Genomic DNA, 27957 nt, shown 5'->3' on the forward strand with positions numbered 1-27957 from the left:
CCCAAAGCGTTTGAATAATCGGGCAAAGTCTCCTTTTGAGCTTGTCCACACTGATGTTTGGGGTCCTTGTCGGACTGCGTCTACTTTAGGATTTCAGTATTTTGTCACTTTCATTGATGACTATTCTCGATGTACTTGGTTATTTTTAATGAAAAATCGAGCTGAATTATTCTCTATTTTCCAGAAATTTTATACTGAAATCCAAACCCAGTTCAATATTTCTATTCGTGTGTTACGCAGTGACAATGCCAGGGAATATTTTTCAGCCCAATTTACTTCGTTTATGTCTCATCATGGGATTCTTCATCAGTCTTCTTGTGCTCATACTCCTCAACAAAATGGGGTAGCTGAACGCAAGAATCGACATCTTGTTGAGACAGCTCGTACTCTCCTCCTCCATAGTCACGTTCCTTTTCGTTTTTGGGGGGACGCTGTTCTTACCGCTTGTTATTTGATTAATCGTATGCCCTCCTCTGTCTTACACGATCAGATTCCTCACTCCCTTCTTTTCCCTGACCAACCACTTTATTTCCTTCTTCCTCGTGTCTTTGGTTGTACTTGCTTTGTTCAAATTCTCACTCCTGGACAGGACAAGCTTTCCGCCAAAGCCATGAAGTGCCTCTTCTTGGGATATTCCAGACTTCAGAAGGGTTATCGTTGTTATTCCCTTGAGACTCATCGGTACTTTATCTCCGCTGATGTCACCTTCTTTGAGGACTCACCATTCTTTTCCACCACTTCTGAGTCTCTTCCCGTTTCTGAAGTCTTGCCCATTCCCATTGTCTCCCCACCTGAAGCTATGCCCCCTCGACCACTTCAGGTTTATCATCGTCGCCCGCGTATCGTTGCTCCTCTCCCTTTTCCTAAGGCACCTGCTGACTCACTTCCTATCCCTTCGGCTTCACCTGCCCCGGCTCTGCCTTCTCCTAATGACTTACCCATTGCTGTTCGGAAAGGTACTCACTCTACTCGTAACCCTCATCCTATTTACAATTTTTTGAGTTATCATCGATTATCTTCACCCTATTCTGCTTTTGTTTCTGCTATATCCTCTGTTTCTCTTCCCAAGAGCACCCATGAAGCTCTTTCCCATCCAGGCTGGCGATAGGCAATGGTGGATGAAATGGCTGCTCTGCACTCTAATGGCACTTGGGATCTTGTTGTTTTACCCCCTGGTAAATCTACAGTTGGTTGTCGTTGGGTCTATGCAGTTAAGGTTGGTCCTGATGGTCAGGTTGATCGCCTTAAGGCCCGCTTAGTTGCTAAAGGCTATACTCAAGTTTATGGTTCTGATTATGGTGACACATTCTCCCCTGTTGCCAAGATTGCTTCTGTCCGCTTGCTTCTCTCCATGGCTGCTATGTGCTCTTGGCCTCTTTATCAGCTGGATATTAAAAATGTCTTCCTTCATGGTGATCTTGCCGAGGAAGTTTATATGGAGCAACCTCCTGGTTTTGTTGCTCAGGGGGAGTCTGGTTTAGTGTGCAGGTTACGCCGTTCTCTATATGGCTTGAAACAATCTCCTCGAGCATGGTTTAGCCATTTTAGTTCTGTTGTTCAAGAGTTTGGCATGCTTCGCAGTACAGCAGACCATTCAGTTTTTTATCATCATAACTCCTTAGGGCACTGTATTTATCTGGTTGTTTATGTGGACGACATCGTCATTACAGGCAGTGATCAGGATGGTATACAGAAACTAAAGCAACATCTTTTTACCCACTTTCAGACCAAAGACTTGGGGAAACTCAAGTATTTCTTGGGAATTGAGATAGCTCAATCCAGTTCTGGTGTGGTCCTTTTTCAAAGGAAGTATGCTTTAGACATCCTGGAAGAAACCGGTATGTTAGACTGTAAACCGGTAGACACACCTATGGATCCGAATGTCAAACTTGTACCAGGACAGGGGGAGCCTTTAGGAGACCCTGGGAGATATCGACGGCTCGTAGGTAAATTGAACTATCTCACCATTACTCGTCCAGACATTTCTTTTCCTGTGAGTGTTGTTAGTCAATTCCTACAGTCACCATGTGATAGCCATTGGGATGCCGTAATCCGTATTCTTCGATATATCAAAAGTACACCAGGCCAAGGTGTATTGTACGAGAACAGAGGTCATACTCAAGTTGTTGGTTACACAGATGCAGATTGGGCTGGCTCACCCACAGATAGACGTTCTACTTCAGGGTACTGTGTTTTTATTGGAGGTAATCTAATATCTTGGAAGAGTAAGAAACAAGATGTAGTGGCCAGATCTAGCGCTGAAGCCGAGTATCGAGCTATGGCTTTGGCAACATGTGAACCCATATGGTTGAGACATCTTCTTCAGGAGTTGCGATTTGGAAAGAATGAACAGATGAAACTCATCTGTGATAACCAGGCCGCATTACATATTGCATCCAATCCAGTCTTTCATGAAAGGACCAAGCATATTGAAGTTGACTGTCATTTCATTAGAGAGAAGATCGCATCAGGATGTGTTGCTACAAGTTTTGTCAATTCAAATGATCAACTAGCAGACATCTTCACTAAATCTCTCAGAGGTCCTAGGATTAAATATATTTGTAACAAGCTTGGTGCATATGACGTATATGCTCCAGCTTGAGGGGGAGTGTTAAATATAATGTATGTATGGTATACTATCTTTCCTTGTTAATATAGGTCACATGTATGGTAGTTAGGACTCCTAGCCTTGTATATATATATCTCTCAATTGTAAGTAGAGATTAGATGAATGAAAATAAGGTTTTTCTCCTTTCTCTCTCTCTCTCTCTCAACAGTGTCCATTGTATATGAAATCCTGTTTCGTCATTTAGCTAAACTCTCACAGTGATATTGTGTTTCATCCTGTTTATGAAATCCTTCTTAGCCTCCTTGTGCCCTTTTAGTGCTTTCAACTTGAATCAGAACACTCCAGAAAAGTGCACTCATGGATCTTCATTGCATGTGGTTAAAACATCTCATACAACCTTCACTCGCCTTTGCTGCAATTAGTGCTATTGCTACCTTCTCACAAATGTATTCATTTTTTATTTCATCTCCTTGTATCGACACTGGTATGAATATCCTAATCTCATGTAGACAGTTTTTTAACATGTTGTCTATTAACTTCTCAACATTTCTATAGCACATAGCATTGTGGTCTCATAATCATACTGAATTTCTAGACTGAATGGAAGCTGACTGGGGATATATAGTAATAGAACTACCACATACAACTGAAATGAAATAATAATAACAAAACAAACAACTTTTTCAGATACCTTCCATTGACACAAAAACTTCTAAACAGGCAAAAGATTTCATAGCCCTGGCTTTGATGAGTGCCTAAAGCTGATCATATTTTCTATCCAGTCAATAGCCATTACATCATGAATATTTAATATAACTGTTTCACTCTTATGACGCCATTGACAAATAGGATATTGATATCAATTTTGATATTTTCTTCCAATAAAACAAACATGTTTCCAACACAACCAAACTTATGTGATGAACCTGAGAAAGTTCATTTAAAAAATGAATTGAAGAAACAAACCTGGAAGACTTTGCAGCATCAATAATCTCACCAAGGTACACATCATTTGGAAAAATCTGAACAGCATTTGGAATAGAGTTAAAATGACATCCAAAGAATCCTTAGGAAACGACACAACAAAAACAATCTAAGAACCTATGTTTTGAATCACATGATGATGGAGGTAGAACTTCGAAAGCACACATGAGTCTGAAAAATCAAGCTAATGTGACACCCTCTAGTACATGCAATATAATAATTTCATATAGAGCTTCCATTAGAGGAAAAAACCTTTAGCATATTGTTTGTCTCATATTCATTTGGATTGTGAGGTGAAGAGAAATGCTACAATCTTTGAACATAAATGGAGGTCATCAAAGACATTGTAGGATCTACTTCACTTCTATTCTTCTTTCTTGCCCTCTTGTACTAATGTTTTTAAAGGCATTCGTCTCAATGTCATTCAACTCAGTTGTCCATTCAATGTGTAGATCAAAAGGGTTTGGATAGAAATGAGAGGAGCCTAATATAGATTTGAGGGGATGTTTTTTTTCTTTTTTCTTTTTTTTCTTTTTTTGATAGGTAAATGAGAGAATATATTATAGAGCACTAGCAAAAAGGCACAATAAAGTACACATCGAAGTATACAACACACGCCAAAAGGCTAGCAAGAGAAAGGGAAATACCAACCACCCTTAAGCCAACCAAACCACGACATTCTAGAACAAACGGACTCTCCCAAGCGGGAAAGACCAGTGCTAAAACACAACCCACACACAAACAATCCCTAAAGCCTAGCAAGGAATAGAGAACATGCCACAGACCTCCAAGACCCCAAAAACAACCTAGCAGGAATTGAAGAAAGCCATGTCAACACAAAGCAACTTGAACTCCATTGCCCCTCCCCCTTCCCCTGGTTGAGAGAAGAGAGCATCTGTAATTGATCAAGCATTCGAGCTTTTGAATCTCCCCTCCAAACAAGTAGCCGAAAGTGATTTCTTCTTTTCCCCTACCACCTTAACCCCGCGAACTTTTCTTGACTCCATTTTCCTAAGAAGGCAATTGATTTCCTTCTCAAACTCTGCCACTAAAATGACATTAATTTTTAACAAGGTAGGCATGATGGAAGAGACTTCATTGCTTCATATCCTACTATTTCAAAAGGAATAAGCTTCTAAATGTGTTAAGCTTAGCCATATGCTCTCTCATTTTTTAATACAAAAATCAAGTTGAACACTAAAAGATTGACATTTTTGAAAGACTAACATTAATTTGTTACTGCATTGAAGTATCTACTTATTTGTACCAAAGGAAGGTGCAAAGACTTTGATATCACATGCTGGTGAAACAACATAAAGATAAAAGGAAATTCACACACAACACAAAGATACATGACATTTTCACATGGTTCGGCCAATTATACCTACATGGCTACATCTACCAATAAGAGAAAAACAATCCATCATACCATAGAGAAATTACAAAAGGACGATAAAGCAAACACAAATTCTTTTTTTTTTTTTTTTTTATCAGAAACAAAGGATGTATTAATTAAAAAGTGAATAAAAACATGAGAAGGATGAGAAATCCTCCCCATAAAATACAAATCTGATCAAAAGACCCAAAGAAAACTTCACTATACAAGTAGGACTATACAAAAGGAACCAAAAAAGGTTATACAAGTATAACAACTCCTGAAGCTCAACTAAGGACTTCACCAAGTAAACCCACCCCTAGGGTGTACATACTGAAAGCCAATAAAGTTGCATTACACTCAAAGGAAATGATTTCAAAACATTAGTACAGTAAGCCCAAAAAGAAACATGGAAATGAAGCAAGTCCCACATCATCTCAGTCATCTTCCAAGTATCCTCAAAAATCCTATCATTCCTCTATCTCCACCCAATCCACAACAAAGTGAGACCAGAACTCTTCCAAAGAGTATTGTCTCTAGTAAAGTTCCCAAAACACTTGAAAGAGATACGCATCATATTGTAAATACTACCTAGTTGAACCCACACCATCGCAGTCTATGAGAATATCTTGTGCCATAACCCCAACGTAACTGAATGATGTAGAAAGAGATAATCAACCGTCTCTCCACTCCTCCTACAAAGAGTGTACCAATCAGGGCCCAAGGCTTTGGATGGTCTTCTCAATTGTAGCATGTCATTAGTATTTACCTTCTTAGGTGTCACTAACCAAGCAAAGGGCCTAACCTTAGGAGGGGCTCTAGATTTTCACAAAAAAAAAATTATTGGGTGGAAAGGAACTGAATTTGAAAAATTGGACAAGGCTAAGAAAAAAGATTTTACTGAAAATACTTCAAAAAAAGAAAGTACTCAAGCTTTCGCATTTTGAACAAAAGGAGAAGTGTACATGAGAGAGTAAGGTCATTAGTCTTCTAAGATCTTCAATTTCCACATTAGTTAGATTCCAACGGAAATAAAGATCCTAAGACAAAGAGGTGCAGTCACCCAAAATAGCTGAGATGGATAGGTTTCTAGATGTGGTGACTTAAAAAGTCTAGGAAATTATGGATGCAAAGGTTGGTCCCCCCCACCACAAATCTTCCCAGAATTGAATTCTGGTACCATCACCCACCACAAAACAAGTGTATGTAGAAATAACCTAGAGAATAAGTGCAATGGCTTTCCAGGGGAACGACATGACCATCTGGCTAAATTATTGGCTTCCAATCTATTGGATGTGTCCCATAGATACTTAAGATAACATGATGCCAAAGAGCATAACTTTCCTTAAGATACCTCCACAACCACTTCCCTAAATTTTCAAGTGTTAGACAATCTCATGTTCCCCTCTCCTAGTACTTACACCTTGAACCACAAGGTCTGACTCTACTACGTGTCTCCATTGTTCCTCACTTCTCTACTTGCTCGATATATGCTTTACATGGTCATCTCCACTCATGAATTTCCCCCTCATAAAATAAAATATTTATATAAAGATTCCTAACACTTTTCTATATTCTACAAGGAAACCTATAATTTTACAAGAAATTAATAACAAATGAAATATTCTACACAATATTTTTACCAAATATATATACCAAATAGGAATTTGAGATACTTCTCAACATGGTTTATGATCAAATAATGTTCTCTTTTATCAAAAACACTAAGATTTGACCTTGAACATTTTTCTCAAAACATTGTACAAAAAAACAAATATTACATATTGATGGTAATTGCTCAATTAAATTGCTTCTAAAAAAATCCAATTTTTTACTTATTATCTTAAACATAATTTTTAAATTCTGTATTTATGAAATACAATTGTGACATCCATGTAAAGAAATTGGATTACAGACCATGAAATAGAGCTCCACAGGACAGAATATAAAAAAATATGTAGAAAATAAATTTCCAGAAAAAATAAATTAATAGAAATAGAATTGCCTCAATCTTTTAGTGTCTCATCTCATACATAATAAAGATGAGGCAAAAGCTCATCAATATAATCACAGGAAATCTTGCACAAGCATCTCTAGACCTCATATGGTTGGAAAAAAATTCACATTTAAAATAACATATTTGCAAGTAGGTGCCTTGAAAACCAAGTGCCCAATTTTAAATAAGCTAAATGTGGTTGTTTGGCTTGAGCACCTATTAATGGCCAAACCAACTGCAGAAACACACAAGCAACCACCATAAAAACACCAAGTAAATTCAAGCATTAACAACTAAGAAATTAGACATCATTGTGATATTGGTTTAGCCTTAAGCAACCTCTGGTGGGTGATTGTCAAAGGACCTAAACTTTTGTCAATCTAACTGTTAGCTTATCACAACTCTTTTAAATCACCATTATAGTGGCAACAAAATCTTTGATATTGAAGGTTTGTCTTTAATTGTGCATTTCGTTGGACAATGATACACAAAAAAATAATAGGCCAAGGGATAAGTTCAAAACTTAAGATATTAAGGAAACCATACCTCAACATTCTTGAGCTCCATACTCTGATCCATAACCTCTATTAACAATTCATGGTTGAGTTCAGATGGTTCATTGACAGCTTCAATTTTTTCTTCACACAATAAGCCTTCTAAATTTGGAATGAATGTGCTCAATGACAACCTAATGCAGTTTCCTTCAAAATCAATGACCTTTAGACCTGTCAATGCATCCTCAATCTTCTCTATAGCCTCAAACCTATATGAAATAAGAAATTAATTACTGAATAGAGTGACATAGGTACAGAAACTAAAAACCGGATAGTACCTTTTAAAAGTATAGTCAAGGTCTTGCAATGACTTCAAAGTTATTTTATTCTTCTGAGTCTGATAATTAAGGTCCAAAATCTGAAAGGCACACAAAAAATATCTTACAATGGAATCAGCATCCTAAAACCAATGACCCTCAGTAAAACAATTCCAAATAAACTAGCAGTCCTAGAACAAAAAGGAACATCAGATAATTAGTGAAGCACAACATGGAGTGTTAATTGACAATAAAACCCAGGAAGGTTGGTATTAACTCTTCAATCATGTCATAATTGCATAAATCACCAAAAAGTAGCTCTTTAGGTGATAACTAGAGCATAACATGATCCCATTGAGAAAATGTGCAGTTTGAGGTCCCTAAATTTATGAACCACATTTTCTCAAAAGAAAAAAGAAATTGTCAAAGACTATCCATGCATTTTAAATTCCCTACTTTCTAGATCGATGATGTTATTCTAGCACGCATGTGGGTCCATATCCTAAAAGCTTAAGCTTTTATAGAAGGTAGTGGCTAACATGGCATCAAAGTCATGCTTAATTAGAGGTCTCAAGTCTGAGTCTCTCCTACTGTTTATTCCTTGATCCATTCTTGTATATATTATGAGCCCATATCCTAATAGTTTTAAGTTTTGAGGAAAGTTGGTAGCCTAACAGATAAAATATAGAGGAAGTAAACAGTATTAATCAAAAGGATATAATAAATAAAACCTCAAAGTTGTTGTCTCCATGTGCAGTTCTGGAGTCCAATTGATCTTCTACAGATGAAGAGTAATCAACAAGTGCACCTGCTTCTGCTCTCTTCAGACCCTACAAAATGATGTGTGCAATAGCATAAGGGCTCAAATTTAAATTTTAAGCAGCTTCAAATAGGCCTTACAAAACAGTAAACAAAAATATTGAAAACAAATGCAAAGTGGAGAGAAAACAATCAACAAAAGATCACATTAATAAAAAAAGTAGTAGCTCTAAGATTGGTGGGAATGTTAATGAGCACTTCTTTCCTGTGAAAACTTCAAGCAGGGAGATGAAGGTTACTGCTTTGGCTGTCACTAGACCAAAGATAGCAAACAGAACCTAACAAAGTTCCTCTCCTGTTATACCCCAACATTGTTTCAGGTCTAGTTGATGGTTTGTATACAAGCAAGAATGTATATTAGAAGAAAAAAGGAACATGAGAAAAAAACAGAGGGAGTTAACAAAAACCAGTCTACATCTTTGTGAGAAAAGGAATAGCATATTACTACCATGCTGATTTCAGATGACACTAGTGATTGGAAAAGTTTATACAAGTATGCACAACCATATAAAGTACCTGACAAAAGAAGTATGTCCCTGCTGACACTTTGTCAAAATTTTCTTAACTTCAAAATTAGATATGTTCAGTTGATGATAATCGAGGTTACCAAAATTTTAGGTCAGTATCACAGTTTCTCCATAATTCAGGATGTCAGTAAATAATTCACGAAGTCACTTGTTTTCTATGGTTGCTCTGCTCCTTTGATCAGTGTTGGCTTAACTATGGTCCCAAATCATCTCGATTTTTACTAAAAATGGAAGCTTTCAACTATGACAATATTACCCATGTAATTTTCTTGTCTCTCTGTCACTACCAAAAGTTCAACTGCAACTTTGTGGTGCTGATGTATCACATGTTAATGTCGGTCATTTTCTAAATAGATACCTATATAGAAAGTTGTCAATAACTCTGCCATATCTACATGGTTCTGGACTCTAAGATATTTCAGTCAACATCAAGTGTAAGACCTTGGAAATAAAATGTTTAGGATGCATGAACATTTACTAACTAAAATAATTGCACATATAATTTAGGCTTATAATTCAAACACAAGCACTTCACTGTTGATAATTCCTGTTCCTTTTTTTATCATTTTAGAGCTAAAAAAGCAGAGAACCATAGTAGAAAAATGAAACACAAACCACCAGCAGGCTGATTTCTGCTGAATGATTGCACAAAAGAAATTTTATTTCATTAACAAATCATGCATCTGTCTTCTGAAAGGCTCATTTGGGGGCTAGAGTAATGGTCTCATGAAAGTAGAGGAGCATTAATAAGTTGGGAAAAAAGTGGTTCTAACATAAACAGGTACTGAAAAAAACAATGGCCAAGAGCATTGGAAGTCAATAGATCATGAATAATAGAAAAAGGTCTTAATATAGGATGGAAAAATTGAATTAGGAGTCTGACATCAGTTTTTTATACTGTCACACTTAATGGGGAATTCAAAGCATGATTAAGGGCTTGAGAGGGTTCAAAAAAGGAGATCCCTCTCCTCTTTCAGCCTTCCCTTTTCACCATTATCATCAATGTGTAGAGCTGAAAGGTTAGAGCTCATGAAGGGCTTTGAGATGGGCAGAGAAGGATTAGCCTAACTCACCTCCAGCACCAAGACACTACTCTATTTTCCTTAATTAAAACAAGTTGAGAGCTCTGTGTGTGTGTGAGTGTGAGTGTGAGTGAGAGAGAGAGAGAGAGAGCTGCAAGATTAGAGCTGATGGAGGGCTTTGAGATGGGCAGAGATTTACTCACCTCCAATATTGAGACAATACTCAGATTTTCCCCTCCTGAGCTAATTCCATTATATGAATTTGAGCCATCCTTCAAGGAAGTTCCAGCAACTAGCCATAAGGGTATATGTTCTAAAGAAAGAGACAGTATGACTGCAACTCAAAGTGGCATGACATCTCTCTCTCTCTCTCTCCCTGGGCTAATTCAATAATATGAATTTGATTCATCCTTTAAGGAAGTTACAACAACTAGACAAAATAGACAAAAGAGTACATTCTACTAGTAAGAGGCATTATGCAACTACAACTCAAAGTAGCATGACATTCCCCACCTCTCTCCCTCTAAGCTAATTCAATAATATGAATTTAAGCCATTCTTTAAGTTACAGCGATTACCAAAAAGAGAACATGTTCTTAAGAAAGAGACACCATGTAACCACAACTCAAAGCGGCATGACATTCCCCACAAAGAACTCTAATTGTGAGGCACTTTAGTTATCCCATTTAGCTAAAGGAATCCAAGTATAAAGAAACATCCAGACACTCTAATAACATCAATGATTTGAGTGATCAACATTATGAGTTTCATAGGCCTCAAGATTTGAAGTATGGGCCAAGACAGGTATGACTCCACCAAGTCATATCTGCCTTGGACAAGCCCATTACAATATTGATATCCAAGTTTGAAATGGTTAGGTTGTCTCGGGCAAAAATTGAAGATGACTCAAACTCAAAGGTGACAATGCTACATCTCTCATTCTCTAATATTGTTTTTCGGTGAAAACATTGTTTAGAGGCTAGATCTCCTCGAGGTTTGTCAGCAAAATGAGTATAGTTGATTGAGGTGTTGGTGTGGTGTGGATCAATTTGAAAGGGAGGAGCTTGGAATTTGAGGAGAAGGTGCAGATGTTTGATTTAGAAATGGAATGTAGATTTTTTAGAGCTAGAAAAGTGGTTTTATTCCACTCAATTGAAAAGAATAGGAAATGGGTTTGAAAGAAAAAAAGCAAAGAAAGGGTGAGAAAGAAATGGTTAATAGGTTTTGGGTTATTATGGCTTACCCAATAGGTATTTGGGTATTTATATAATGGGTAATAAATATAGAAAGATAAATAGAAATAATAGGAATGTGGATATAGTTTATAAGAATTTAATCTAACTACATTTTACATGAGTTAGTTATAATTTTTTGATACAATGACATAAAAGAGTATAAATTTAATTTTGTTAGATAACATAATACTAAAAGATTAATAATTACTTGTATCAACATTAAATCAAATGGTGATAATCAATTATAAAAATATTATGATTAATTAAATTTAACATGAAGTTAATAAGTAAAAGAATTTTCAAAATTAAAGACTGATGAAACATATTTTTATGATTATTTAAAAAATGTTAAATATATTGTATGCATCGTCCAATACCAATCCGAACAAAACCTCTTGAATCAATGATCGATACCACAATTCTAAACCATGATAGGCCTTGCTTGAGACACCCAAGTTATGATTGGTGGAATCTCCTTCCACCGAGGTACTTTTAAAACACAAAGAGTGTTTTAAGCTACCAACTTTCTTAAAAGTATAGTCTAACATGGTATTAAACCTATGGTTATCTAGAAGTAGCAAATTCAAGGCTCTTCTACTACTCCTATACCATCTATTTATCTACTAAGCTTTTAAGATGTTGGTAGCTTAACATGTTTTTAAAGCTTGGAATAGATAGAGGTGTCAACTCCATGCCTCTCCTATTGCTAATCCCCTCATTTATTTATCTACTAGAACTTCTACTAATTTGTTTCTTCATGTGCAAGTACAGAGTCACAAATGAGAAATGGTGTTAGGTTAACATATATCGTGGGCCCATCTCCTACTAGCTTAAACTTTTGGAAAAGTTGGTAGTTCAATAAGCTTGTTTTAACAAGGCTTTCAATAAAGCAAAAAATTTTGACCCAATTGTTATCCCTAAACCTTAAATAGGCTTTCAACAAATGCTTTCAATAAACAACACTTGAATAGGCTTTCATTTGCATATATAGAAACAATCTACATGATCCCACCATGTCAAGGACATATAGAACTTTTATTCCCATAATGGCTCCATTCATTGTCCTTTTTTTGTTTTGTATTTTATCTCCTTTAATTTGAATCCTTTTTACATGGAAGTTTCATTTTTTTGAGTTCATAAAAATTTAATTTATTTCTCAAAATTTTGATGTTGGTGCACAAGGAAAATATATACCTAACAAGAAAGATTGATCTATATTAGCAACATATTTTCTTTAGATTGAACACATTTCAATTTTATTTTTTTTTTATCATAAACGAAGAAAAATATATTAAAAGAAGAAAAGATACAAGAGAAGGAAGAGATACAAGAGAAAGAGAAGAAACAAGAGAAGGATCAAAGGTCCTTCCCACAAAAACAAAAACTGAACAAAGAGAAAACACCCAACTTTAGAAAACTAAATACAAAGAAAAACCCCAATACCCTCAAACTTTTGAAACGCAAACCACAGTCCAATTGAGTTGTAAAACATTAAGAGGAACTCTGCTAAAAGCTGCAGTATAAGAGGCCCAAAGAGAGGAATAGAAAAGAAGCAAGTCTCATAACATCTCTTCTATTATCCCCTTATCCTCAAAAATCCTATTGTTTCTCTCTTGCCACACCATCCATAACAAAGTGAGGCAAGCGATTTGCCAAAGTGTCTTGCCTCTTAATGAATTCCCCAAACCTTTAAAAGCAATAACCATCATGTCCACAATACTCCTTGGAGGGACCCAAGCCAACCCTGCTAGATTGAACAGCTTGTGCCAGAGTCCAATAGTAACAGGACAATGAAGAAAAAGGTGGTCAATCGATTCTCCATTTCCTTTGCAAAGAATGCACCATTGAGGACAAAGGGATTTGTAGGGTCTTCTCAATTGCAACTTGTTATTGGTGTTTACCTTCCCATGTACTACTAACCAAGCGAGGTCCTTAACCTTTGAGGGGGCTTTCAAACTCCACAAAAACTTGGCCGGAAGAAACAAGATAGGATTCGAGACTTTTGACAAGGCTAAGAAAAAAGATTTCACTGAAAACAAGTCTAATGATGACAAAGACCAAGCTCTTAAATCTGCCAAAGAATGAGAGAAAAGTACTGAACTAAGGAAGGACATGATTCTCTGAAGGAGATCAATTTCTGTATCAGAAATATTACGACGAAAATTAAAATTTCAAGACAGTGGAAGGAATTGCCAATGACATTTGAGACAGTGAGGTTTTTCACAGAAATAACTTTATAAAGACCAGCAAATTGAGAGCACAAAGTTTGGTTACCCCACCAAAAATCTTCCCAAAAACGAATTCTCTTCCCATTCCCCACCACTGGGTGGACAAAATGGGAGAAATCCTAGAAAACTTGAGCAATAGCCTTTCAAGGACATCTATGTGACCATCTATCCACCATATTGGCGTCCCATCCATTAGGATGTATCCCATAAATGCTTGCAATAACCTTATGCCAAAGACTATTCCTTTCTCTAGGGAACCTCCAAAGCCATTTCCCTAAGAGAGCAATATTTCTCAAAGAAGTCTTCCCGAAACCCAAACCTCCCAACTCCTTTGGCCTACAAACAACATCCCATCTAATAAGATGATCTTTCTTCCCTTTCCCCGCCCCAGACCAAAGAAAATCCCTTTGCAGCTTCTCAATCTTTGAGGCTATTGATACTGGGATTTTGAAGAGGGAGAGAACGTAGCTAGGGATGTGAGACAGACTTGACTGAATTAAAGTAATCCTCCCTCCCAAAGACAAAAAGGCTTTTTTCCAACCATCCAGCCTCCTCAATATTCTCTCAACCACCGGATCCCAAAAGCCTATCGTCTTTGGGTTCCCTCCCAATGGAAGACCTAAATAAGACAAAGGCCACTCTGACACTCTGCAATCAAAAACCGAGGTCAAACTAGACAACAACTCCTGCCTTCTATTAATACCTAAAATGGTGTTTTTTTCTAGGTTGATTTTTAATCCTAATACTTGCCCAAAAACTAAAAGGATAATCTTGAGGTTTTGAAGATGTTCCAGAGAGGCTTTAGAGAAAAAGATGGTGTCATCTACAAACTGTAGCAAAGACACTCTAGTCCTGTCCCTTCCCACAAAGAAGCCCTCGGTTAGCCCAATTTCCTCTGCTCTAATCATCAACCTACTTAGAACATCTGTTACTAAAGTAAAAAGGAAAAGAGAAAGGGGGTCTTCTTGTCTCATACCTTTAGAGGCCTTAACCCAACCCTTTGCATTCCCATTAACTAGGATTGCAAAACTTGATGAAGACAAACAACCCCTCATCCAAGATCTCCATTTCGGGCTGAACCCCTTCCTTTCTAGCACATGATCTAAAAAGCCCCAATCCACATGATCATAGGCCTTCTCAAAATCAATTTTGAAGACCACCCCTTCCTCCCCTGACCTTCTTTTCTCATCCACCACTTCATTGGCTATCAACACAGCATCCAGAATGTGTCTCCCTTCAACAAAGGCTCCTTGAAAGCCAAAGATTGTTTCATGGAGGACTTTGCGTAAACACCCTAATAAGACCTTAGCAATTATCTTATATAAACTTGTAACCAAGCTAATAGGTCTAAAATCTGAAATTTAAAAGGTTTGGCTTTTCTTAGGCACCAGAGCAATGAAGGTCGCATTTGTACTTTGATTTATTATCCCATTGGTGTGGAACTCTAGAAACACCCTCATGAGGTCCTCTTTGATCACATCCCAACACTCTTGATATACTGCAATAGTAAAACCATCAGGACCAGGGGCCTTTTCCTTATTCAATTGGAAAACTGTCAATCGTACCTCCTCATCAGAAAAAAGATTGTCCAGCCAAACCGCACTCTCTCCAGAAATAGGGACCCAATCTAACCTTTCAACCCTCCAAGAAGCACCTTCGGGTTTGGAGTAGAGTTTCCCAAAGAAATTTACAATCTCCTTTGAGATAATCTCAATGTTGCTTAAAGTCACCCCCCTCTCAGAGATCAAAGACTTAATGAACTTCCTGCTTCGCCTTCCATTGGCCATTCTATGAAAGAACTTAGAATTGCAATCCCCTTCTTTTATCCACTTAACCCTAGATTTTTGTCTCCAATGAACCTCTTCCTTTAATAACAAATCCTCTAACCCCCTTCTTCTTAAGGTCCTTTCTGATAACAAATCAAGATTCAAGTTCTCTTCTTGTTCAATTAGATCAATTCTACCTAAGTCCGAAAGAATGAAATTTTTCCTCTCTCTTAAATCTCCAAAGGCCACTTTATTCCAGTGTTTCAACTTTGATTTAACAAACTTTAATTTCCTCATGAACTTGTGACCTTCCCAACCTTCAACCATACACTCTTGCCACCAATCACTAAAATTCTCCTTAAACTCAAGATGGAGCAACCACATATTCTCAAACCATGAAAGGAGTTGGACCCCATTTTAAAGGATTAGGTTCCAAACAAATTGGGCTATGATCTGAGGTCCATCTAGGAAGCGCCTCTTGAAGACTTTGAGAGAAAAAAGAATCCCACTCAGAAGAAAACAAAAACCTATCCAACCTCTTGCAAATAGGAGCAACTTGCATGTTTGACCAAGTAAAAGCCGCATTTCTTAGAGGGGGATCCAACAAACCACTCTCCCTTATAAACTCGTCAAAACACCTCATGTTGAATGTTAACCTAGAATCATCCACTTTCTCAGAGATCCTCCTAATTACATTAAAGTCCCCTCCTACACACCACATTGGGAAAGTCAGACCATACAGGTCTTGAAGTTCCAACCAAAAATCCCTCCTCCACAAAGGCTTATTCGGGCCATACACTGAAGTTAACCAAAAAGACCCTTCCTCACCAGAATTCAACTTCACAGTTACAAAGAAAGACCCTAACACCTTCTCTGTACACTTTAACTTATTTGAATCCCATATAATCACAATCCCCCCTGAAGTCCCACAAGCAGGAAGAACAACCCACTCTATGATTCTTCCCTTCCAAACATTACTCACAAACCTCCTATCCCAAATTTCTCTCTTTGTTTCTTGAAGCATCACAACAATTGGATTTTGAGAACTTAAAAAACTTCTGACAGTCCTCCTTTTCTTCTTGGAACCTAACCCTCTTATATTCCAACTTAAGATCTTCATGTAAACAAAAAAAAACTAGCACAAACTGCAACCAAACCTAAGCCTTTCCCTAGATTCCACAAACAATCTTTCTCTTCCTTCTGAAATAGACCCTGTCCGCAGAAAGAGTACTCCTACTCTCTACTGCCGCACCTTTTCCATTATCTTTGACAATTCTAATCCTCAAACTCTCCAAAACCGACTGAACCTTGACCATCTTCTTGGGCGTGAGGCCCTCAATCTGAAAACCTTCCAACGGGAGGGTGGGAGGTTCTGGCTCTAGGGACGAAACCCTACCTGAGAGACAAAGCTCCTCTGGGCTACTAAGTGGTTCCTTAAGAAAAGAACAGTCTTTAAGATTTTGGTTAGAGGCTTCTAAGGAGGACGCCACACCTTCCAAAATGGGCACACCAACAAGACGGCTAAACTCATCACCAGGAAAATTTGAAAAGGGAACAACCTGAGAAACAAAGTTTGACTCCAGTGGAATCGAAGAAATGGGCTGGCACCAAAAAGAGTGAAAAGCAGAAACAGATGAGACGGGAAGAGATTTTGGAACAAAAGCCCCAGCCAAAGGATGGCCCTTCTCAAAGGAAGTTGAGAAAGGAAGACACACCTTGTTTGCCAAACTGCAACACAAAAGCCCTTTGTCTCCCTCTGTCTCCACAATGAAATCTTGGGAAATTTCTAGAACAAGAGAAATAACGCCCTGATTGAAGACTGAACTGCCCCGGAAAATGGCTAGATTTGCTTCCACTGAAACAGCCCCATCTAGTTTACATTTCGGTGCAAAAGGCGACATCGTAAGGCACGGAGGCCAGCTTCTTGCTTTGCGCCTTGCAACGACTGAGGGACCTTTTACCTTTGACGACTCTTGAGAGTGTACAATCGACAGGACCTCCTTTGCAAAATTATGAGCACTGGAGCTTTGAAGACAAAAGCGCTACAAGGCCGCCCATAGAAGACCTTGCTTCTGTCTCGTGGGCTTGATTAAAGATTGGACCAACAAGAGGCCCAAAACTTTTCGCCCCAAACTGGGCCCTAACAGACCGGGCTTTTAACAAGGCATCTGGCTTAGTGGGCCCGATATTGTTTCCCACCACTAGGCCCAAGAGACTCCCTCCCCAGCCTTTCTCCCTTTTGGAAGCCAAATTTGAACTTGAAAAACGAGAACGGGATTGAGGAAGAGGCCTCCAACTGTAGCACTCATTATCCCTAGTGATACCACGTAGCCCCGCAACATTCTTTGGCCTCTGAGAGACGCAACCTCCCGCTAACATCAACTCGTCCTTGCTACAGGTTGACTCAGACCTGAAAAGGTCGTCTTCTTCATCTTCTCCGATGACTGAAACTGCAACCGTGAATGACCAGTCCCCATCTTCCACCTCTAGCAACGCAGGTAGCACGACATTTGGAAGCATCTCCACCCACAACTTAACCTTCGACAAGTCTACAAGCTTCAAAGAGTCCCATGCCACCTTCGTTACCTTCCCCCACTTCTTCATAATGTATCTCAACTGATCCTCGTCCCACAAATGAAAAGGAAGACCTCTAGTTCTAACCAACCCCTTCTGAATACAACCGTACTTTCTCTTGGCGACCATCTCCTCAAAAAAATAGACCCTCCTCTCATTGTTCAACTCCCCTAATCTTGGAACCAATCAACTCTCCTTGAAGAATCCACAAAGAAACACCCCTTGTAAGCGGAAATAGGGGTTACAGACACCATTCCTTTCGTACCCATCATCCTCACAATAACTTTTCCTACATAAACCCAATCTTGAACTTTTCCTTTACTTTCACAAATTACAGCTCTAGCCCATTTTCCAACTAGCAACAGAGCTCCATTCCTAGGTCATTCCTCTGCAACCACATCTGCATAGGACCGACCTCCTCTGTAAATGTCGTTACTCGCCTAAGAAACTTCAATCGTCTCCTTCAAGGCTCTTACAACTTGATCAGAAAAATCTTACACTCAAGAAATCGCCTTCCTAAGAGCTTCCCACCCATTGCCTTTAACACCCTCGGGAACAACTAGAATTAAGGGTTTCCTCTTTGTAACAAATTTTGCAATTTTCATGAATCTTCCTCTACTATTGAAACAAATCTCCATCAAATGAGTCCTAGTCTTGCCCCTAATCTTTCGAATAAAACCCCTGGAAGCCTCCAACTCCATAGCTTTCTTCAAATGCTCCGACAACCATTCCAACTCCTCCTTTCCAAAACCTACTGAGACAACAAACCCTCGACTCCTCTCTGTTATTGAGATCCAAGTTCCCCCATTGGAACCTTCAAACTTTACCTGGAAAGCCTTTTTCTCCACTTCAAAAAACTTCGCCATCATACCTTCCTCATGTATCACCCCTATGTATCCTTGGAAAGCCAATTGAACACATTTCAATTAACCTAAAGGAAGTACTTCACAATGCATTAATTTTGAAAAAGAAATGAAAAACATATGCAATAAAGAAAATGTATAAGTGTGTTTCTTCAATGGAGTCAAACATGAAATATATTGATAATTTGCAAATTGATATTGAACTTCTAAATACTTAACAAAAGCCGTCAGTTTCTAGAAATCTATGATACAAAACTTCCGAAATTGAATTCATTCAAAGCAAAGCCAATCTAGGACCAGTTATACCAATCCATTTCACTATACCGCTCTATCTAGGCCATACTTTCAGCTAAAAGATCAGCCATCATGACTTAACAAAATCTCTGGTTTCAAATTTATGGAGTTCCTACTTAACTAATAACTAACCTGTGATGCAACAAAATCCACTGAATGTTTCAACACTTCAAGATCACTCTCCAATTGATTAGAATCTGCAGAGATGAAGACAATAAGTTACCATACATGCGAGTCCATGCCTGTGATAATCAATACCAAAATTATGACAGGAGCACCTTCCACATAGGTTCTTGTAAGAGCCTCAATTTCATTGGAGATTTTAGCGTTCTCAGACTCCACCAAGTTAAGTTCCTTCTTCAAATGTCCCAAATATGCATCTACATTGAAAAATGACCCAATTTAGAAGAAAGAGGTAAATACAATAGAACCACGATAACCTACCCTAGCTTTGGTTGCTAAGGCTCTATTCAGAGGGCAAAGGAGGAGAAAAGTAAAAGAATGGGAAGCAGAGAGGAAGTAAAAGGAAGGAAAATGAAAATTAAGTTTGAGCTGAATAAATTTGCCATCCACTCATTAACCAACTGCTCTCACCTTTTTAACTGGAAAACTTAAAGTTTTATAGATGAATAGCCTCCTAATTCCCATGGTACTTTGTTTTCCTTCCTATTTTCTAAAGCAACCAAACAAGAGAAATTGATATTCATGTTTATTTTTCTTTCCTCCATTGTTTTTTAAATCTCCAAAAGATTGAGAGAATGAAAAGGGAAATCCCAAAAGTAGTTTGAGGATGGAACCCATATTTAAACAATCTCCAAAATTTTACATCTATTTTTTTCCCTTTGCTTTTGGAAAAGAAAGAAAATTGAGATCTTGTGCTAAATGTAGTAGTTGGTTTCTCACCTAATTGACCAAAATAGCCGTAGTAGCCATTTATAAGTAGAGATTTAACTTTTTCCAGTGTACCAAACAAAATTACAAACATAAAATATAAAAATAAATAAATAACCCAAATTCAATACTTCACTTTCTTTCCTTTTTCCCTAACATGTTTTCAAACAACCAAACCAACTATTAGTACGAAAACAAGCATATCAAATAGATCAATCAAAAACAATTCAACACATCAGCCCCCAATTAGCAGCGTTTGAGGATTTCAATTTATTCTTTCAAAAGCTTGCAACTACCGAGAACATTTTGACAGCCATTTTTTTTTTGTTGGCTTTGTGAAAATAAAAAATTTTGCTTTCAGGAAGAAAATCCCGAAATTTTTTATAAAGAAAAGAGAAAAGGCACGCACCCAAATCGTCTGCCTCCAATGACTCCACATCAGAGTACTGGGATAAAATCTGATTCACTCTGCTCTGTATTTAGAAGCCAAGAAGAAAATAGTAATAATAAGAGAGAGATAATGAGAAATGGGAGAGAAAATGGAGGAAAATGGGAATAGGAGCGGTAGGGGTTACCTGGAGATGATGAGAAAATTCTTGGAATAAACTTCGGGAATCCAAAGGATTTGAGTCGGAAATATGAGAGTAATTTGTATGAATGCGGTTGAGCTCACTCATTCGACTCCGAATGGTGTCCAGATCCATCGTTCCTGCCGCCGGAGCCTCTCCCATTTCTCTCTCGCTTCCTCCCGCCTTTGCTACAGCACAGAAACTTATAAGAGAGATTTTAAAAATTGAAAATGGAAAAAATAACCAAGCTCATTCCTCCCGGTTTACCGATCCACGCGCGGTGAGCTATGATTAATCTTTCAAGGGGGTAAATTTCACTCCGGTGCACGTTTGTCGTTGCTTTCAGAAAACGCTTTACATAAAAAGTATTAGAAAAGATTCAGGTACTTCTGGAAATTTAGAAAATACTTTTAAATTTTTTAAAAATTATTTATAGTGATTTCTGAAAAAAAAAAATATATATTTAAAGTTCTTTTAACACTATTTAAAAATAAATAAATAACACTATTTAAAATCATTTTTCCAAAAAATGATTTTGGAAAAAATTTAAGAACTATTTAGGAAATGTTTTGAAAATTGTTTTAAAAAACAGTTTTTGAAAACATCTTTTTAAAATAGTTTTCTAATGTTTTGTAAAATAAAATTTTATTTGGAACATGAAATGTTTTTAAACCTTTTTTTATATTTTTAAAATAATTTTTATATGATTGTTTTTCGTATTTGTATAAATATTTTATAAAATAACTTTCAAAAATCAATTGAAAGCAACTAAAAGATGTTTTCTTAAAATATCATATTTTTTTAATTTTAAAATCAAAAAACTATTTTCTATTTTTTGGTTATCAAACAATTTTTTTATTTTTTTACTTTGATATATAGAAATCTATTTTTCAAAACAGTTATCAAACAAGACTTTAGTGTTTGACAAAATTTAGAAAATATTTTTAAAAAATTAAAATTTTACTTTTTGTGCTTCTTAAATAAGCGTTTGATAGGTGATTTTCCTAAAAATATTTTTTAGAAAAAACATTTTAACTAAGAATCCATTTAGTATTTATGCAAACAAATTTCGTGAAGTTTTGCAATATAAGTAAAACAATAGCAAAATATACAAAATAAAAATTTATTAAAATTAATAATTAGGAGATATAATCTCAATGTTAATATTTTTCACAAAATAATATTTTCTTTTTTATTCTTTCACTTTAATCACAATCTAAAAGCAAACGACAAAAATGTTTTCTTAATTTTGAAAGTCAATCGAAGACCTAGAGCGACTTATTCCAAAATAACTTTGTCGAAAGGCAAGAAACATGACTGTAGTTCTTTTGTAATTTTTCAAACTTGTAGGAAGATTTTGAGAAGTATTTTCTTTTTTATGAAACCTTTTCTTTTTTGTGAAGTTTTTTTCCCACTCAAAATCGTTTTTGCAAATTCGAAGTCCCCTTTATTGAAGGAAGCTACCATTATTTATTGGTAAAATTAAGGAATTAAATTTGTAATCCCCAATATTTAATTGCTTAATTGTAAGAATTTGGTTCTTTGATTTTGATAACATATCTCCTTCATTAAGGAATTTGTCAACAAGAAAATATTTCTCTTCTTTTTTTTATTTAAGATTTGTTTCCTTTAAAATTTGCCAACAATAAAATATTTATTTTTATAATTCTCTTTTGACTGCAATAGAAATATTTGATTTTAATTGAAAAACTAAATTTTGTAGTCTTCCAAATTCGACCACATGTTACCTATATATACCACGTATCAAATGTATGTGACTCATCACTTATAAAACCCAAATTTTGTTAAATTGGGAAAATTTTGTGATAATTTAATTCACACAAAAAAAAAAAAGCCTTTTGATGTCTATAATATTACATTTAGAAAATGCTTCTAGCATAAAAAATATTTAAAAATAATAATAATAATGTGTTTGACAAAATTAAGAAAGCACTTTTAAAAGGTTGAATATATATATATATTTTGCTTTTTGAAGAAATACTTGATCGGTGATTCTCTCAAAAACATTTTTATAAAAAATACTTCTATCAAAAGCACTTTAAATTGAATTGTATTACGAATAGAAATACTTTCAATTGTACTCTTAATATATGATTCTTCCAAAATTGTTTCTAAAGAATTGAACTAAAATCATGTCCAAATGCACTCTAAATACACTTAATAACTAAATACATTCAACGACCATGAGTTTGAAATTTCATCAAATATATATCTTGTTTTCAAATTAACTCATCCTCAAAACTCAGGATCTCTCTCTCTCTCTCTCTCTCTTAAAAAAAAGTGTGTTTTAAACCACTTAAAAATATTTAAAATTCTTTGAAAAAAATTGTGGTTTCTATTAGAGATGCAAATGAGGCAGGCTTAAGACAAGTCATCTTCAACCCAACTCATCCCATTTATTTATGTATATTACCATCCCTGCCTTAAAAATCAAATTTAAATGGGATGGGGCGATGGGACAAGTGTATGAAATTCTCATACTGCCCTGTCCTATTTAACCTTCTTATTTTTATTTTTTTTTCAAATTTTTTTAGTTTTTTTCCCTTTTTTCATTCTTTTCATTTATAAAATTTTAAATTGTATTAAAAATAAATAAAATTAATAAACATTATAAATATTTATAATTTATTTTTATGAAAAGTAATATTTTATATATGTCAAAAATTTGAAAAATGAAAAAAAAATCAATTAAAATCATTTTTATTTAATATTATATATAATTGGGGGTAAGGTAAGTCAAGATAAAATCAAACCTAAACCCACTATAAATCCAACCCGTAGTATTAAAAAAATTTCAAACTCATCCCAAACCTATTTACAATTTTTCTTAAATTCATCGTATTAAGGGTTTGATAGGGTGGATACCAAAAACCCACCCCATTGTCATCCCTAGTCTCTAGAGTTAGCGGCATATGTGTGACTTATTATGTGATAGTTTAAAATTTAAATAATTTTCAACTAAAAGATTATTTTCTTTCGGCACATGCTAAATGAGTAGATAGTTACTCAACTAACTTCTGTTTGACGTCATTGATGAGAAGAAAGAATCAATAGAAGGGTAATAGGTTTCTAGTCTATAAGGGATTATGTGATTCATCCATTTACATGGATATAAGGAAGACAATTATAAAATATATTTCAAATTCTGGATTATTTTCTAAGGATGATTATTATTGAATCTAATTGCTATAACTATAGGTATGTGAAGAAATTCGAGGAGGAAAAAAAACTTCTTTATTTTTTCTTATTTTCAAATCAATTATTATATTAATATTTGTATATGAATGGTTGAGGTCATCTACTTTATAAAAGAAATCTAATTCTTGATTCTAGAAGAAAGTATGTGACATAGTTGTGACATAGCCTAGCACAGTTGTGACACAACAATTACATAGCTATAACATAGTTGTGACACAATTGTAGTTCTAAGGCAACTATGCATGCAATTGTACATTCCAAATTTCTTATGAATTTCCACTATAACGACCTATGCCAAATCGTGTAGATATTGTCCACTCTGGCCTCAAAGGGGCCCTCATAGCTTCAAAACGTCTATAAGATAAAGAGAAGCTCACACATATATAGCCTCAATAACTTTCTCTTATATCTGATGTGGGACATCACAGACACCCCTTTATGCGACACAACGTTCTCATTGTGTCCCACGAGATTGCGAGGCTAAACAAGCAATCACTCTATACAGAGTCAAACAAACCCCCACACTGAAGTCATTGACTTTGATACAATTTGTAACAACTCGCACTCAATTGTGTAGATATTGTCCACACTAGACCCAAATGAGCCCTCATAGCTTTAAAACATATTTACAAAGTGGAGCCTATACATATATAGCCCCAATAACTTTCTTCCTTATCTGATGTGGGGCATCACGTTCACACTCCCCCTTAAACTAGATTTTAAACATTGATCATTCCCGGCTTGAATCTCAAGTCTTCAAAGTTGGTTCTAGAAAATGTCTTGGTAAGGATGTTTGTTTTCTAGAGAGTAGTTGGATATAAAAACTAATGAAATTGTTGATTCTTCTGTCTTATCCTTGATAAAATGATGATCTATTTTTACATGTTTTGTCTTATCATGATGAACTGAGTTCTTAGCAATGCTTATGGTAGCTTGATTATCATAGAATCTTCTACTGGAATTTTTAACCCATTTAAGAGTTTCTTTAACCACATTCTTTCATAGATTCCATGTGTCATAACTCTAAATTTTACTTTTGCACTACTCTAAGCTACAACAGACTATTTCTTGCATTGCCAAGTAACCAAATTCCTCTATATATAGGTGCAATATCTTGAAGTTGATTTTCGATTAGTTATGAAGCTAGTACAGTACATTTGAAAAAATTTCAATATTTCTTTTTTTTGTTCTTTTGAAATAAAGTCATTTTGAGATATCCTAGAATACGATACAAAACTTTCATTTGTTCCTTAATTGGATTGTTCATGAAATGGCTAACCACATTGATTGAAAAAGTAAGACCTAGCCTTGTGTGAAAAAGATAGATGAGTTTTATCATAAGTCTTTGATATCTCCCTTTATCCACCGAAGGATTTCCTTCAATAGTTCCTAGTTTAATAGTGTAGTCCATGGGTGTCTCTACAGGTTTACAATCAAGCATCCGAGTCTCTTTGAGTAAGTCTACAACATACTTACGTTAATTAGGAGATTGCAATACCCATTTTTTATCTAGCAATTTCCATTCCAAGAAAATATTTGAGATTCCCTAGGCTTTTAATTTCAAGTGCATGGGTAAGGAAACTCTTAAGTTTGCCTATTTATCCCTTATGATCTCCAATCAAAGTTTAGTCATCTACATAAATAATGATAATGGTAGTTATTTCCTATGATATATGTTTTACAAACAGAGTGTGGTTAGATTAACATTGGGAGTAACCAAACCTCTTTGCAACTTTGGTAAAACGATCAAACTAAGCTTAAAGATGTTACTTGGGACCATATAGGGATTTTTTTTCTTTATTTTGTCGACTTTGTTAATGTTTGTATCAATCTTAAGACATGAAAGAATTTCTATGTATACTTCTTCTTTTAAGTCACCTTTGAGGAAGACATTCTTAATGTCCAAGTGATGAAAAGGTCGATCTCGATTAATAGCTAACAATAACATAACACAAATCGTGTTCAATTTGGAAACTAGAGCAAAGATTTCTTGGTAGTCAATTTCATAAGACTGAGTAAATTCCTTAGTAACTAGTTGAGCTTTGTACCTGTCAATACTCTCATTTCCTTTGTACTTAACATCGAAGATTTACTTACTCCTGATCAAATTCTTTTTTTTTTTTTTTAAAGAAATTTAGCAAGTCCCAATGTCTCATTCTCTTCAAGAGGTTGGATCTCTTCCTCAATGGTTGCCTTCCATTTAGGAATTTGTAGGACTTATTAGATATTGTTGGGAATTTGAATAATTGTCAAACTGGTAGCAAAAGCTCGATAACCTAGTGACAAACTCTTCTAAGAGAAAATTATAAATCGGATGATTTTGTGCAAGATTTTCCTCATTTCCTTTTGGCAATTGGAAAATTGAATTCATCATTTTTTGACTCACTAGGATTAGAATTAATGTTACCAAGTATGTCTTTTTTAGGGCTAAATTTAGTTTAGTTTCATGTACCAACCTGGTATGTGTTTGTTGTTCTATATTTTCTTAAGGCTTTTTTTTTTTCCTTCAGTAGATAGTAAACTCACTATTATTGATAGTTTGAGATTGGTTTGGGTGACGAGGAGTACTCAGCTCAATGTCTATAGATTCAGTAGTTTAGAGTGGAAGACTTGGAGTAGGAGAGATAGGATTGGAGTTGTGAACTATAACATACTCAAGCATTTGAGGTTTAATCGTGGTTTCTATTTTCTAAACTAGTATTTATGAATTCTATTCTCTCTTAATATCGATTTTTAAGTAATACGACTAATTTTCAAAGAATGTCACATCCATGAAGGTATAGAACTTTTTGTGATGGGAGAATAACACTTATAACCTTTACGGTTTGGAGAATATTCCAAGAAAACACACTTAGTGGCCCTAGGATCAAGCTTACTTCGATCTTGCTGGAGAATGTAGACAAAGGTTAAGAAACCAAACACTTTTGGTGGAATAAAGAAGATGAGTGTCCTAGGGTATGATGTAAGAAAGACTTTGCAGAATGTTTAGAAACTCAAGACATGAGAAGACATTCTATTAATGAGATAAGCGACATGCAGTAAGTACAATTTCTCCCCAAAAATTCTTTAGGACATGGGAGGAGAACATAAAAGCCCTTGCAACTTCTAACAAATGTCTACTCTTTCTCTCAACTATCATATTCTATTAAGGAGTATCAGAGCAAGAACTTTTCGACTATCATATTCTATTAAGGAGTATCAAAGCAAGAACTTTGATAAACTATACCTTTTCTATTAATAAGAATTCAACATTGTTCGTTTTCAACATTTGTATTTTAGCATGGAAATCATGTTATAAAATTTTTAAAAAATTTGACCTACTTTTGATTTATCTTTTATCAAGAACATCCAAGAAATTCTAATATGATCATCTACAAATGATACAAATCATCTAGTCTTTGTAATGTTCTTTGTATTAGATGGCCCCAAAACATCACTATGCATCATAGAAAAACTATGAGATGTTTGTATGGTTGAACTGGATAGGACTTACAAACATGCTTCAATAATTAGCAAAGTTCACATTGAAAAACATCTTAACTTTTAGTGAATAATGATGGAAAGAGTTTTTGAAAATACAAAAAATTAGGATATCCTAAATGATAATGTCACAACATAACATCACTATCTTTATTAAACTAAAAATAAAAAGAGACTATTTTTCATCAATTGTCGGTTGAAGTTGTTTTTCAATATAATCAATCACTTTGAAGGTATAGAGTCTCAAACACACCTCACATTTCCAATCGTCTTTCCTGAATTGAAATCCTAAAAAACACAATGGTTTGGGAAAAATTTAGTAACATGGTTCTTTTCATGAGTAAGATTACTAATGCATAACAAATTGCAACCGAGTTTGAAACAAAAAATAACAGAATCAAGAGTTAGGTACTTACATATGATAACCAAATTTGTACCAACCACCTTTGAGAGAGGACCACCAGCTATACAAACCATATAATTCCCAAAACATGGTATATAATTTTGAAAAAATGTGGCATTTCATATCATGTAACCAAAAACTCCTAAGTCAACAATCCAATGACTCAAATTTTCCTTTTTGACTTTTAGGAAAGCAAAAAAAATTATCTTTATGAGCTAAGGATTTGAACCGATGATAGAATTGGAGGAATTTGCCCCATATTAGGATTGGTTGAATATTTTTTGTAATAGTTTCAATTGTTCTTTGTTGAACAAACTGGAACTAGGTGGTGTT

General features: G+C 35.5%; 1 protein-coding gene across 1 annotated transcript in view; it reads right to left on the bottom strand.

The window, feature by feature from the left end:
• Positions 1 to 20893, bottom strand: part of LOC100245254 (uncharacterized) — a 42583-nt gene extending 21690 nt beyond the window's left edge. Inside the window, exons 1-9 of the mRNA XM_002263348.5 lie at positions 20790 to 20893; positions 20529 to 20710; positions 20363 to 20426; positions 19341 to 19442; positions 19195 to 19259; positions 8467 to 8565; positions 7757 to 7836; positions 7471 to 7687; positions 3536 to 3591 (exon numbers count right to left, since the gene is read on the bottom strand). Coding sequence (XP_002263384.1) covers positions 3536 to 3591; positions 7471 to 7687; positions 7757 to 7836; positions 8467 to 8565; positions 19195 to 19259; positions 19341 to 19442; positions 20363 to 20426; positions 20529 to 20684 — 839 coding nt within the window. The 5' untranslated portion in view covers positions 20685 to 20710; positions 20790 to 20893. The remainder of the gene's footprint in view (positions 1 to 3535; positions 3592 to 7470; positions 7688 to 7756; positions 7837 to 8466; positions 8566 to 19194; positions 19260 to 19340; positions 19443 to 20362; positions 20427 to 20528; positions 20711 to 20789) is intronic.
• Positions 20894 to 27957: the final 7064 nt, after the last annotated feature.

Source organism: Vitis vinifera, chromosome 5 (genome assembly GCF_030704535.1).
Source record: "Vitis vinifera cultivar Pinot Noir 40024 chromosome 5, ASM3070453v1".
Classification (NCBI taxonomy): Eukaryota; Viridiplantae; Streptophyta; class Magnoliopsida; order Vitales; family Vitaceae; genus Vitis; species Vitis vinifera.